Raw genomic sequence first — 14,167 nt, forward strand, 5'->3', positions numbered from 1 at the left:
TATATATATATATATATATATATATATATATATATATATATATATATATATATATATATATATATATTGCACTTGGTATGAAATTATATATTTACCAATATTGATATAATGAAAAACTTATAGCAAAAAATAATTTAAAATGTTTTCTTAAATATAAGATGTTTTTGAAAAAAAATTCTCTTTTAATTAAACTTTTTCTAAAATTTTCTATTATATTGATTAACATACTCATATTAATATTACTTTACTTTTTAAGTCAAACAATTTACAAGTAATTCTGACAAATTTGTTAAATAATATCAGTTATTAACAAATATAATAGTATTAGAGATATATACTACTTTTATCCATTAAAAAAAAGTATGTTACTTTTATATAATGTTTGTCTCTCTAAAAATGTAACATGATTTTTTTGTCACTTTAACATATATTAAAAATTATAATTAATTTTTGAAAGAAAAAACAAATTATTTTCAAAAATTATTTTTTAATAAAATAATTAATATTTAAAAATATAATAAAAAATAACATTAATACTTTAGTAATATTATAAAATGATTTGTAATATATCAATACAAAAGAATTATAACTAACCAAGCCTTATACAACTCAAATTATCCGATCCATTTTTATATTTTATATAATTAAATATAAATAGATTTTAACTTCATTAGTATCACCTCATTAATTTATTAGATTATTTAAAGATAAGTTAGAGTGAGTAATAATAATGTTACAAGACTTCACCTCTTTAATTTATTTTAGATTATTTAAAGATAAGTCAGGTGAGTAATAATAAGGTTACAAGACTTCACCCGAAAGTGGTGACAGCGTATCCACTATCTATAGCCATTGATAGGGAACATTTTTTCAACTCCTAATGATATCTTAAAGGTACCGCATTAATTTAGTTGGGAACAAAACATCTCTTCTACTAATATTGATTTCTTTTTAAATGTTATTCTTAGATATAAATTTTACATGAGGACTCAAGTTTACATATATGAACATTTTTTAGTACCTAACTAATATTAATTTGATAAAAGAAGATTAAAAAGATGCCTTGAGAATAAGTAGATGCCAAACAGATGCTATATTAAGAACTCAAAATTAGAAATAGATGACTATCCAAAATAGTTATTGATTTTATTATTTCCCAAATGGCTACAACACTTTGTCTTTGCCATTTTGATGTGCAAATTCAAATAAAAGCTTTTATTTTCAAAAGCAAATGAAAACAAGTCATATCTGAAGAAGAAAATCTGTTCCTAATGAAAACAAGTCATATCCTCGATATCTGAAGAGGAAAATTTGTTCCTAATGTTTCATGTCTAACAGAAACTTGAGACAGGCTTTCTAAATTGCCTTGTTTTTCCCAAAGGTATCTCTGACAGTTTTCAGCAGCCATAACTCCAGCAGAGTAAGCTCCATGCACAGATCCTTGGTTGTCTAGGCTTACAGCTTCCCCGCCAAAGAATAGATTACCTAAAGGCGCACGAAGCTTGTCATACACATCCATTGATTTTCCAACCAAATCATAAGAGTAACAACCAAGAGAGTTTGGATCTGTTCCCCAATGCGACACAAGATACTGAACCTGCATTGATAAAACATAACAGAAGGTCAAGTTACTGCTGTTTGATGTGTACACACATGACATGATAAAGCAAACTTTAAAGATGTGAGGATTCGGAAGAGCGTAAGAGGTTAACTTACTGGCTCACAAGCATCAGGAAACATCTTCTTAAGCTGTAGCATTACAAAATTTGCAGCTGACTCATCAGATAGCTTCTCAAGGTCATAAGCAAACCTGCCAGCTGCCATATAAACAAGAACTGGATGGCCTGTTGCTTTATGGAGATTGAGAAAATAGCCACAGGCATATGAGGTAGGAGCAACAACGCCAAGAAGTTCTACGTTAGGCCAAAACACTTTGTCAAATCTTAGTGCAATTTTATTTTCATTGCCTACACCAAGATCTGAAATTGCCGAAACTTTCCAATCGGGAAGTCTTGGTTCAAACTCAATTAAGTTGGCTTTCAGAATTCCAATTGGAACAGTGATGATAGCAGCATCGGCAACAAAGTTCCTGCCATCCTCCAAGGTAACCATTACCTTATTGTAGCCATTGGATATCTTGGTCACCCTACACAGTGAGGTTTTACAAAAGGGTCAAAACCTCGCACCTTAAGTATCTAACCCACCATAAAGGGCGATAAAGGAAAAGTTGTGGAAGCAATCGTAGAAGAAACTAACAATAAATCAAATAAATTCATATGGCAACTATATATTTTCTTCTTTATTTATTGCATTTTCTGTCATAAATCATGAAAAATGACCATGCAGTTAAGTCATGAATATTATTTTGCAGGCATACCTGTGGTTTAGGCGTATATCAATATCTTTTGCAAGAGCATTTATAACAGGATTATATCCTTGGACCATGAGTCCGTGACCACCAGATAGGACATGTTCCTGCAGTTAGAAACCACAGCAATGTAAACAATACTTCAGAGATTATCATTCTCTACAAAAACACTATCTCAAAATATGTGGAAGATTTCTCTATTTTTCTCTCTACTCTCGTCCCCCAAAAGCCCTCATTTTCCCTTCCCTACAAAACTCCCAAACTAGTACATTGACACTTGCCTGATCCCAGCTTTTCAGTGAAATCATATCTGCATCAGCAGCAAACCAAGCTTCCATTCTGCATATAAACCATTGCAGCACTTCATGTGCAAGTCCTTGTTTCCTGTAATAAACATTGTCAATTACACTCATAGATTTGAAAATCAAGCCTCAATGATTGTACAACTACTCTTCTTAATCAGATACCTTAGTTGTGGATGCCTATCCAGCACAATTGAAATCGCTTCAGAAACTGAAATGTCTTCAGGATGCTCATCCCTTACTTTACCCGTCTGTAGGTATGGAAAAAAAGAGTAAAGATGTAGTCAAACAAATGTGCAGTGAAAGTATTGTATGAAGCCCAAATATGTGAAAGTGATTGAGTGGCTATATAAAGCAATAAATAATTAAGAACATTTAACAGCACCCCTTTAGGTTTGTTTTTCATTTAACAATGTAATCTCATTTGCTTTTTCACTATCTTTGAGGAGAAGTGCTTAAAGAAAAGTACAAAAGATAATAAAACTACAAGACATCAAATCATATAATTCATATTTATAGTGATACCAGTAGCGCTGATTCATAGCACGTAAATGGAACTAAGCCATTTGTGATTGTGACTCATCCAATGATTTTAATTGCTATCAACTCGTATCAAACCAAGTGAATCTAGTTGTGAATTGTAAAATATTTAATAACTATGCATCTTACCTCTTCCAGAATTCTCTTGAAAGTTTCTCCAACTTCAACAACCGTCTGTTGCTGAACTTTATTGCCATCAATGTCAAAAAGCATACAACTGGAAACACAAAATGCAGTTACTTTACTATGAAATACTACTAGTGGAATTGCAAAAGATCAAGTAGTTTTAATGTTTTGAACATAACAGTAAATCATATACAAGTCAGTTTTATTTAAAAAGTAGCATACTGAACCTTCAAATGCAAAAGTGTAATGGAATTGCAAACACGTGATGACTGATGGATTATTACCTTTCCAAATCATGGTCATATAAGACAGAGTCGTCACCACTGGTACGATACAGTGTAAGCCCTAGGCAACGTATCAATGGAGCCAAAGGATTCTCATTACAAACTCCATGTAGCCTGAAAAGTACTCAACAAAGAAATAGTCATATTAATTTCTCTCATTCCACTAACTTGTAAGTTCGTGAGTAAAGTACACAAACTCTGCTCATTTCATCTATATGTGCAATAAAAACAAATTCAACAGAGCAAACTGAATTTACCATGAGGCTCCCATGTCAACTGGACAACCGAACGAGTAGTCGGTATGAATGCGGCCACCGAGCCTATCGCGTGACTCCAATAGGGTGACCTGATCAAATGATGAAAACAAATTACAGAAAGCAAGAAAAATATTTCCTCTGACATAATTCCAGAAAATATAAAGATTAAACAAAGAGAAAAGCTGATCATAACGATAGGACACCTTAAAAGATGCATCGTGGAGAATACGTGCTGCAGCAATCCCTGATATTCCAGCACCAATAACTATAACTGACGGAGCTGGTCTTTGTTGGTTATCAATGAGTGATGTAATAGTGCCTGACCATTATACACAAAAATCAGAAGGGGAACAATCCCCACACATCAAGAAAAAGACAAGTTCAATCAAAAATCACATCCCATTATATATCATGAAAGAAAACACTTCTTAAATATACTTGGGCTATGTGGTCAATTCCAAGACCTCCCAAGAACAAATTTAGAGTAATCACTACAAAAATTAATAAATGAATTTTTTATTTAAAAAGGGTAATATACACAGATTTGAAATGAAACCAATTAATTATTTTTCAGTGCTGCCAGTATCAAATTTTAGGACATATCATTTGATACAAATTAATACTGTAACATAAACAGAGGGTGTAACATGACCATGTGAGGAAAAAACATCTTGTCATTTCTTTGACCAAAAAACAAAAACAACAGATTGGCAGTTGTCAGAGATCTGCCTTTTCCAAATCAAAACATCAAACCCTTATGATTAATAATCTAATCAATACTAACACCCAACTCAATCATTCAGCACCCATGACCTCAGAAAAAATAAAACAAAATATCCAAATCTAATAGTGAAAAAATCAGTGCCATACCATCCAGATTCCAGATCAATACTATTATAAAATTCCAGCCATAAGCAACTACTAATACAGCAATAAAAAAAATCATAAACATGAATCATAAACAGTCCCTTAAATTGATCCTATAAATAATAGTAGGACAAGTCAACAACAAACCAAAAAAAAAAATTTGTCCCACTACATGGGGTCAGCTACATCAATAAAACAAACACTAAAATACCCCCATTAGAACCTGATTCAAATCATAAATATATCCACCTACTTTGCACCATAATCAACACCTCAATCATTCCAAAATCATACAAAATCCGCTCTTAATTAAAAAAAATCCTAAATCCCAAACATAAAGCAACAAAATCAGATGTAAAAAAAAAAAATTAATTAATTTTTCAACTAAATATATAAAAATAAAACCAACAAACAACACAGTAACAAAAAAAATTGTAACAATATTAAAAAGGGGAAAAGTAAAGAAAAACTAACCATCGAGAAAATTGTTAGGGAAAAAGAGTTTAGGGTCCATGAACGATGACGTCAAACTTGAATGAATAATGTGAGATTCGAATGAAAGTTGAATTGAATTGAAATCGAAATCAAAATCAAAATCGAAAGAATATGGATGATTCAAAACGGGTGTATAGGATTAGGGAAATTAGAAACCAACTGGAACGAATTACAAAAAATCAAAAGAAGGATGCCGGCAATGAAGCGGCTAAGATAAGGAGAGAAACTGAGCTTCTCAAACAATATCATAAGGTAAGATGGATTTGGTTTAATGGAAGGATGAAGATGGGAGTGTATCCACCGGAGATCGCCGGAGATTCGACGATTTCTGCATGTGGTGGTGGATTCACAGGATTGTGAATGGGAAAGAAGAACGAATTCGCTTTCTCTCTCCGCCGGGTATTTGAATGATGTGAGTAACGCAATGCGATGCTCTATTTTTGCCGAATGCGCTATTTATATTTCGTGTTGAGCTTCGTTGGTGGATGACCCTACTTTTTTTTATTTTAGGCTTAATTGCAACTTTGGTCTCTCTATTTAGACATTTTTTTGATTTTGATCCCCCAACTTTAAAAACCACTATCTTAGTCCCTTTTTTAAGTTTCCTAATCAATTTTGGTCCCTCTTCAAATCTGGGAATATTTTTTAATGAGGTGGCGTTATTAAGTTTCCTAATCAATTTTGTAAATTAATTTTATACTTTCGATTAATAATTATTTTATATTTTATTAAATGAGATTGAAATTTTTAAATTATTTATAAGGGATGTGAGAATAATATATTTTTATTTGACAAAAGTGTAAAATTATTTTTTATTGTTAATACATATCTATTAAATTCTAAACGCAAACCCATTAGATATTTTACTAGCCGATATAGAGTTTAGCTTGCAATGCTATGAATGGTTTCAAAGAGGGGAATTTGTTTTTCCATCTCTATAGATTTTCTTTAATTTTTTGCAAAAAAATAAAAAAAAAATTTAGTTTTCGGAAATGTATCTCTTGACGCAATATTTTTCTACTAAATAAGTGCAATTGTGGTGCATATTTAAACTCTATTTATTAAAAAAAAATTGTTGAATGATAGGTTGACTGATAGCATATAACTTATGGCTGGTGACTAATAATTTATAACTTATAAGTAATAGTTCAATTAACTGATAATTATAAAATGGCATAAAAAATATTTTTAATTAATAATCAAATGTATATTTAAGATACCTAAAATTTAGTAGATATATCTTTTATTAAATTAATTTTTATTTGCTAAAATTTTATTTTAAATTTATTTCTATTTTTATTTTAAATTTTATAAAAGAAGTAATGTTATTTCTCTCTCCTTTTCTTAGAAAGAACTTATATTTGGTATTCTTTGCAATTAATACCTAATTGTTTTATTTTAAATTAAAATAAATTATGAAGTGTAAAATGAATTTTAATTAAAATAATAAAGATAAAAGTAGAAGAAGAAATATTTTTATAAGGTATAATGTAATATTTTAAAATCTGGATCGGTCATCGACTCGGTTAAGCTATTAGATCAGTGGGTTAATAGTCAGACTAGTGAATCATCGGTCGGACCACATGAATTCTAATAATGTGAAACTATAGTTTTGTTTGGTTTTATAACTTGATTTTTTAAGACTTTAGTTATGATAAAGTTAGGGGTGGGAATAGGCCAGGCCGGCCTACAGGGGCCTATAGCCTAGCCTACTTAAGGTCAGGCCAGGCCAGACCTATTTGATAAAAAGGTCAGGCTTGGGCTTTTTTAAAAGCCTATTTAATAAAATAGGCCAGGCCTAGGCTATTAAAAAAGCCTATAAATCCTTGTAGGCCGGCCTATATTTTCATATATATTAAAATTAGTCTAAATAGGTTGGCCTATATATGCATATATATTAGAAAAAGTGTTAAATAGATTGGTCTATATATGCATATATATTAGAAAAAAATGCTAAATAGGTCGGTCTAAATGTTCATATATATGCGACCTATAAGGCTTCTTAAGTAATATGAATTAATTGAAAATATTTATAAGAAAGAGGCTTTTAAATAGGCTTTCAGGCCAGGCCAGGCTTTTAAAAAGGCCAGGCCAGGCTGAAAAAACGAGCCTATAGTAGGCCATAGGCCAGGCTCAGGCCTTGTAAGTTTATCATAGGCCAGGCCCAGGCCTTATAAAGCCTAGCCTAGCCTAGCCTATTCTCACCCCTAGTTAAAGTATTATTATATCGTATAATTTTTTTAATATTTTAAATTTAATATATTTTTATATTGTATGATTAATAATAAATAAATTTAATGATTTATGAGGCAGTTGATAAAACTATCATCCTAATAATTTTGAAAGGTAACTGATTCTTAAAGTTTGACAATTTTTATTTTAATAATTTTTATATTATTTAGTTATTATATAAAATTTATATAATTATAAATATTAATAAAATCGGATTTTAAAATAGAGGCACCAAAACTTAAGAAAATGAAAATAGGGATTAAAATTATAATTAAGCTAGAAAATAATAAATATAAAATTATTAATCCGCCGGATCAAGAAATCCATTGGTTCACTGATCTGGCCAGTGAATCGGTCGGATCATACCAGTTTTTACTGGGTCAATTGCAACAATGGCCTAAAGACCTTACCGGACCGCTTTACCCTCTGGTTCACGGTCTAACCGGTCTGACCAGCCGGAACGGTCTGGGTTTTTAAATATTAATTTATATGTTTTGATATTTATTGTGACAACATTATTTGAACATGCGATTTTCATTCTGGTAAAGAGACTGGGGGAGTATTTTAATATAAAATTTAATATGATGAAGGATTTTCTTTAAATGTGTTGATAACTTAAAAAGACATATGTTGACAATGTGTTATTCGACATATGGTCGATGTTTGGTGTCTATACCTGACATGTCTGAGAAGGTCCAGGCGAACAAGTCAACTTTTCTTCTGAGTCGGTCGACTAGCTCGTGCTCCTCCCATGCAGACAAGGAAGTGTCTATCTTTGTAACCTGATGGACGTGAGATCCTATTTGGAGTTCCTTCAAATTCTCCATGGGCGTGAGCCATTCTGTAACACTCCAATTTAGGTTATATCTTTGTTTTAGAATTTTTATGAATTTTGTGTGATTTATTTAATTGATAAATATTGATAATTAAATTATTTTGGATGGTTGGGGTGTGTGGCCTTGAGGTAGAGGGGTGTGGAGAGTAATTAAAGATGAGTGGAGTAATTTAAAACTATTAGAACTATTTAATAATTAAATAAAAATTATTTTTTTTGTGACTTATTTAATTAAAATAGGAGAATAGAATAGAGAGACAAGGGATAAAGTTGGCAAGTGGGAAAAGAATGAGGAAAAAATAAAGAGTTAGAGGAATAAGTGAGGGTAAAAGGGGAAAAGCCCAATTGGAGAGTGGTTATTATAAATAGAAAATTTAGGGAATTATAGGAGATTTTCTGTCAGTACGTAAAAAGTTGGAAGAGAAGAAAGAAAGGTTAAGGCAAGAGGAAGGAGAAAAAGGGCTTAGGAGAAATCAAGGATTCTCTCATCTTTGTTGGAAAAACCAGGTAAGGGTGGGAATTCTGTTTAGTAATAGGGGTATGGATTGACAGATAGAATATGATTTAAGGCTCTGTTTGGTAAAACTAGCTGATAGCTGGTAGCTTTTAGCTGGTAGCTGGTAGCTTTTAGCTGGTAGCTGGTAGCTGATAGCTGGAAGCTGATAGTTGATAAGCTAATGTGAGTGTTTGGTAAATTAGCTGTTTCATTAGCTGATAGATACAAAATGACATTAATGACATTTTAATTAATGAGGGTAATAATATATTTTAGTTAAAATAATAAGGGTATTAATGGAAGAAAAACTCACAAGCTAAAAGCTACAAGCTCAAAAGCTACTTCAAATAGCTTTTGAAAAAAAAGCTAAAAGCTAGTAAAAAAGCTACAAGCTAAAAGCTAAAATAGAGTTACCAAACAGAGCTTTTTTATTAATACGAGCTGAAAAGCTAAAAGCTAAAAGCTCTTTTTTTTGTCTTACCAAACAGACTCTAAGTTTTTTTTTAATTGATGATGATTGTTGATGTTTGATGAATACACTTTAGATTTTCTTTACGGTGTTCATGTATATTCTCCATTGATGAGTTTCGAAGGTTTTAGGATGAATACAATATGTGTAGGTTCTTGAGTTTAATTGTAAAATTGATTATAATTGATGAATACATGATGAAATTAGGATATTAATTTGATTCACTGTGTTAGGAACTTGAAATAAGCTAATTAGATATTAGCTATTTGATTCACTCTATTAGGAACTTGAAATGAGCAATTTGGTAGATTCAACATGAGAGATACGATTGAAATTTGCACCGTCCACTACAGATTAAACTAGTGGGAAACCCGTGCGTCCGCACGGGTTCTGGTGTGGGTTGGATCGGGTTTATCAGATAAGTTCTTTTATATCAAATTGAAATATAGAATTTTTAATGTTTAAACCAAAATATTAAATTGATAAAAAAATAATTTTTATTTATAGAATATGGTATAATATTAATAAGAAAATAAGATATGAAATAGTAGTATTGTTTAAATTCAAATATTGTACAAACACTTATTTAAACAAATTAAAAATAAATTCCATGAAAGTGGATACTTGTGCGTCCGCATGGTACTGCTCCACTAAAAGAAAAAGAAATATTTATAAAAGATAAAATAAAATTGTTTCATCAAAATTATTTTAATCAAATTGTTATAAAAAATATTTATAAAAAATATAATAAAATTGTTTTTTTTTCATATATACACATATTTTAATCAATCCGATTTTTTTTCGCATATAAATATTTTTTTTTTACAATATTTAAAAAAATATTGAATCAATAATAAATTTGTTCCCGTAGATAATTTAAATTTTTTTTTTTTAAATCTATCCATAAGGTATATTTAAAAATAATAATCAAACATCTTAAAATCAATTATACATCTTTAGAAATAAACATTATGTAAAGTTGTATGAAATCATAAAAAATTGAGAATAGTTTAATTGTACTAAAGTTCATACAAAAATAAAAACAAAAAAAATTGTTTAACCAAAAAAACATTTTAAATGATAACTATAATTGTTTTAGTATTAAAAAACACCATAAATTTTTTTCCGTACATAAAAAATATTTTTAGTTTGATATATTCAATTTTATTCTACTGATGCTCATGTTTCCACCTGGTATCAAATCCTACGGCTACTTATAACAATGGTATATGCCCACATATGCATTGTGTGTTTGATGAGAATGAGATATTATGACTCATTTTCTTTGACAAAAAATACTCCAACTTATAATCTATTCTAGAAATATATCAAGACAATTGAATTCTTAATTCAACACTTATTATATTAAATATTTGTCTGATAGTATAATTGTCTTTTGGTGATATTAGTTTGCACATGTATGAAAATAATGTATAGTCCCTTAATTTTGTGACATAACACATAATCAACAGGGTGCCACAGTGGACAAAAACATAAATAATCCATTAATCACATCAGGATTCAGATTTCTCATCCATAGAATATTAATAGTAGCATACTGCATGATCTTTAATGGTAGACCAATTGACAAAAGTTTGGATCGTGAACCTCCATGCTGTGCCACAACCAAAATAATCGCAGGTGGAGGCTCAGATTGGCATCCAGTGAAAAATATAGGCCTCTCAAATCGATCACGAGAAATTTCAAGAAACCCACAAATGTCGCCAACAAAGAAAGTTTTCTCTCTCATTCAACAAAACTAAATGTCTCCAAATGTTCAGGACATCCACTTAGTTTATTCTTTGCGAGCAAGTAGTTGATTGGGAAATAACAGTCAGTCAAGTCTTCAGTAAACATGTGGGATTTCTTTTGAGACCATCTGATAAACCATACAACATATTAGTATCAAATTGAATCAAACTATCGGCTCTAATATAAAACAGAACTGATTATGAATTGGAGTTTACCTGAAAGACACTGAATTTATGCAAAAAAAGACACCAAATTTTCCTGAAAGAGAAAAAAGTTCAGCATTTAAGAACTTGTGTTAGAACTTCCTGCAAATGTCCATTGAAATCAGTGCTTGTGTGTCACTTGCAAGCAAATGGATTGTTCAACTTGTCAAGATTTCATGATTGCAGGAATGTTCTACATTTCATCAAGGTAAGGTACTAAGACTGGCAGGTAAAAGAAAATTAATTAATTAACTTCTATCACAATAATCATGTTCCCCCAACCTCAAGGCACTTGCTGCTGTGAACAATTTTCTTTAAGCTCCACCTGAATCAGGAACATGTTGTACCTGTGTGAATTACAACAAAGCTCCAAACTGGTGACAAATTGAATGCAAAATCTATACAAACCTATACCCGTGCGGACTCCGGATTCTTGGACCGAGCGACTGAAACAAACAAAGAAAAATATTATTAGTACTAATGTAATCATTCAGATGTTGCAATGGTGGTTGTGATGCTTGTGCGAAGACATCTAAGGCCACTTTATTTCAACCGTAATTGCAATTGCAGATCGAGAATTGTGGAAAATATGATATGATGACTCAAACATATTTATCATTATTTGGGAGTTCAGACACAAGTTCACTCAAATTTCATTTCATTCCTTATCCTGCACCTGGCCATATGATCCCTCTTTGCGACATAGTTACGCTTTTCGCCTCATGCCGGCACCATGTCACTATCATTACAACTCCTTCTAATACTAAAATCCTTCTCAAATCCATCCCTTCCCACCAGCGTACCAGTCTTCATACTGTTCAATTTCCTTCCCACCAAGTAGGCCTGCCGCTCGGCGTTCAAATCTTCGCTGCTATTAACAATGTTGAAGAAAATCTATGATGTACAAAAATCAGACTAATTATATTAAAATATCGCACCACTAACATAAGTGAAATAATAAGACTGCTACTGAATTAAAAAGTGCATAAGAATAACTATGGCTTCTCACAATCATACACAAAGTGGCTACCTGTTTAGCTTCTGTTTCAATGGACATTTTGGATCTGTTTTGCATCCTGCTGTTGTTATAATTGGTTGTTGAATGTGGAATAGCAATGGAGTTAGATTCAATACCTTGAAGCAATGCAACCAAAATTCTGAAATATAAAAACATACAATTACCCCAAAATAGTACAGTTTGTGGTCAGTTAATACATGTGCATCTAAAGATGTTCATGTTAATTACAGAGCCAACTCCAGTGCCCGAAATTCAAAGGGAAAATCATCTATTCAAAAACAGAAACACGGTAAGCAATTCTATACAGTAATTACCTCGATCAAAACACTTTACAATTATACAGCAAAAAAGGAAGAATCCTTACCCGACTTTTCTTTCCAGAGTCGATTGCATAACTGTGACCTGTACCGACCGACAATACCATCCAGTGACTTCATGAGAATCACTTCATCCGTAGTAATTATTCACCTGCTTTGCTCAAGATTGACAACAATCTCCATCTCCCTTCCTAATATGGAAGAAGGATAAATAAAGATGATATTATAGTCAGCAAAGTTGGGCTCCATAAATAATGGAACTCCCATATGATCCTTGAAGAAGGTCTAAATTGCAATTACATGAAACCTGTCATAATTTAATCCTATCATGCGCTAACAGATTTCAAAAAAAACTGACACCGTTCATGAATCTTTCCATAGTTCATTCAAACTCAATTCAACTCAGAAATCCAGACCAATTCCCATTTCCAAGCCAGCATCATACGGTTCATTCACATATAGATTTCCTGCACATCACATACATACAAACTCAAATCAGATCCAATTCCCATTAAAACCCTCACAAACAGATTCCAGTTATACATATCCAAGCCAACCATGCATACACACATATATTTGCATACAAACACACACTGCATTTTAAATATCAAAATGGATATAGCAACTGCAACAGCTCCTTTTGCATTTCCTAGTAACTGGAAAAGTCAAAGCACTTTCATGTAAAAGATGCACACTATCATGTTCAGTTACTTGTAGGAATATATTTTTCATAATAAACTCAGTATTCTGATTTCCTAATGCAGTATATAGGAAATAAAATAACACATCTGTTTCATGATTACCTGAAGTGTTAATACACTGGTGTGCTTTGTTATTCATGTCATAATACAAATTCACTTCCAATACGATAAGAAGCCATCACTTCATACACAATCCTACACACACAAAAAAAATCCAGTTCAAGCCAAATCAGTGAAAACCAAAGGCATGTGCTCACATGTAATTCAAGTTAGGCTATTCAAAGACCGAAATCACCATATATTTGTCATCTTTGTCAATAGAACCACTTTTCTTATAGGCCTTGAAAAACAATCAGCAATCAAATCCCGAGATCTTCATTTTAAATACAATATTGGAAGAAGTTGAAGGATATACTTGACTAAAAAGTGGTCTAAATGGATATGTGTAAATCTTGTGAAACAAAGACAAGAAGTTTAAACTTAACAATACCTCTGGTTAAAGCTCTCTCATTATCTCGTACATGTCGAGAAGAATAAGCAGTTTTTCAGGTGACCTATTGCTTCTGGCAACAACCTCTCCAAAACTAAGAAGCATTGCCATACTGCAGAAACAAAAACAATAAAACTAAGGAAGTGATGAACCATATCGAATATGTATGTATAGAAGCAATAATAAAAAAACTGCATCAAATAGAAGAACATTAAAATACGATTCTACACCATTAATCAATAATTCCACATATACCTGGAAAAAGCTCACTTGTTGGGTCAATTGAAAGAGTAAACACCATAATAGTTTCCATCGACCAGTATATTCTTTGTATAAATCATAAAGTGAAGATGAAGCAATGCCACTACACTCATTGGTAGGAATCTTTAAAGATCAGGTGAACAACAAATGCATA

At 31.5% G+C, this 14,167-nt stretch overlaps 1 protein-coding gene and 1 long non-coding RNA gene across 6 annotated transcripts; both read right to left on the reverse strand.

The window, feature by feature from the left end:
- Positions 1-1,121: 1,121 nt before the first annotated feature.
- On the reverse strand, positions 1,122-5,680 carry LOC131662101 (probable polyamine oxidase 4). The gene is made up of 10 exons (XM_058931794.1): positions 5,219-5,680; positions 4,081-4,196; positions 3,878-3,966; positions 3,621-3,734; positions 3,340-3,427; positions 2,836-2,921; positions 2,650-2,752; positions 2,378-2,475; positions 1,717-2,146; positions 1,122-1,597 (listed from the first exon to the last, which is right to left on the reverse strand). Exons 1-10 carry the CDS (start codon positions 5,256-5,258, stop codon positions 1,283-1,285), a joined length of 1,479 nt encoding a protein of 492 aa, XP_058787777.1. The 5' UTR covers positions 5,259-5,680; the 3' UTR covers positions 1,122-1,282.
- Positions 5,681-10,733: 5,053 nt separating this feature from the next.
- LOC131656245 (uncharacterized) lies at positions 10,734-13,878 on the reverse strand. 5 transcript variants are annotated; one of them, XR_009300036.1, is made up of 9 exons: positions 13,753-13,878; positions 13,365-13,457; positions 12,869-13,028; positions 12,609-12,752; positions 12,257-12,383; positions 11,903-12,120; positions 11,509-11,672; positions 11,239-11,281; positions 10,734-11,150 (listed from the first exon to the last, which is right to left on the reverse strand). It is a non-coding gene; the product is annotated as an uncharacterized LOC131656245 (long non-coding RNA). The 5 variants fall into 5 exon arrangements; XR_009300038.1 differs by having other exon boundaries at positions 11,903-12,094; positions 12,609-13,028; XR_009300035.1 differs by having other exon boundaries at positions 11,903-12,097; positions 12,609-13,028.
- Positions 13,879-14,167: the final 289 nt, after the last annotated feature.

Source organism: Vicia villosa, linkage group LG3 (genome assembly GCF_029867415.1).
Source record: "Vicia villosa cultivar HV-30 ecotype Madison, WI linkage group LG3, Vvil1.0, whole genome shotgun sequence".
Classification (NCBI taxonomy): domain Eukaryota; kingdom Viridiplantae; phylum Streptophyta; class Magnoliopsida; order Fabales; family Fabaceae; genus Vicia; species Vicia villosa.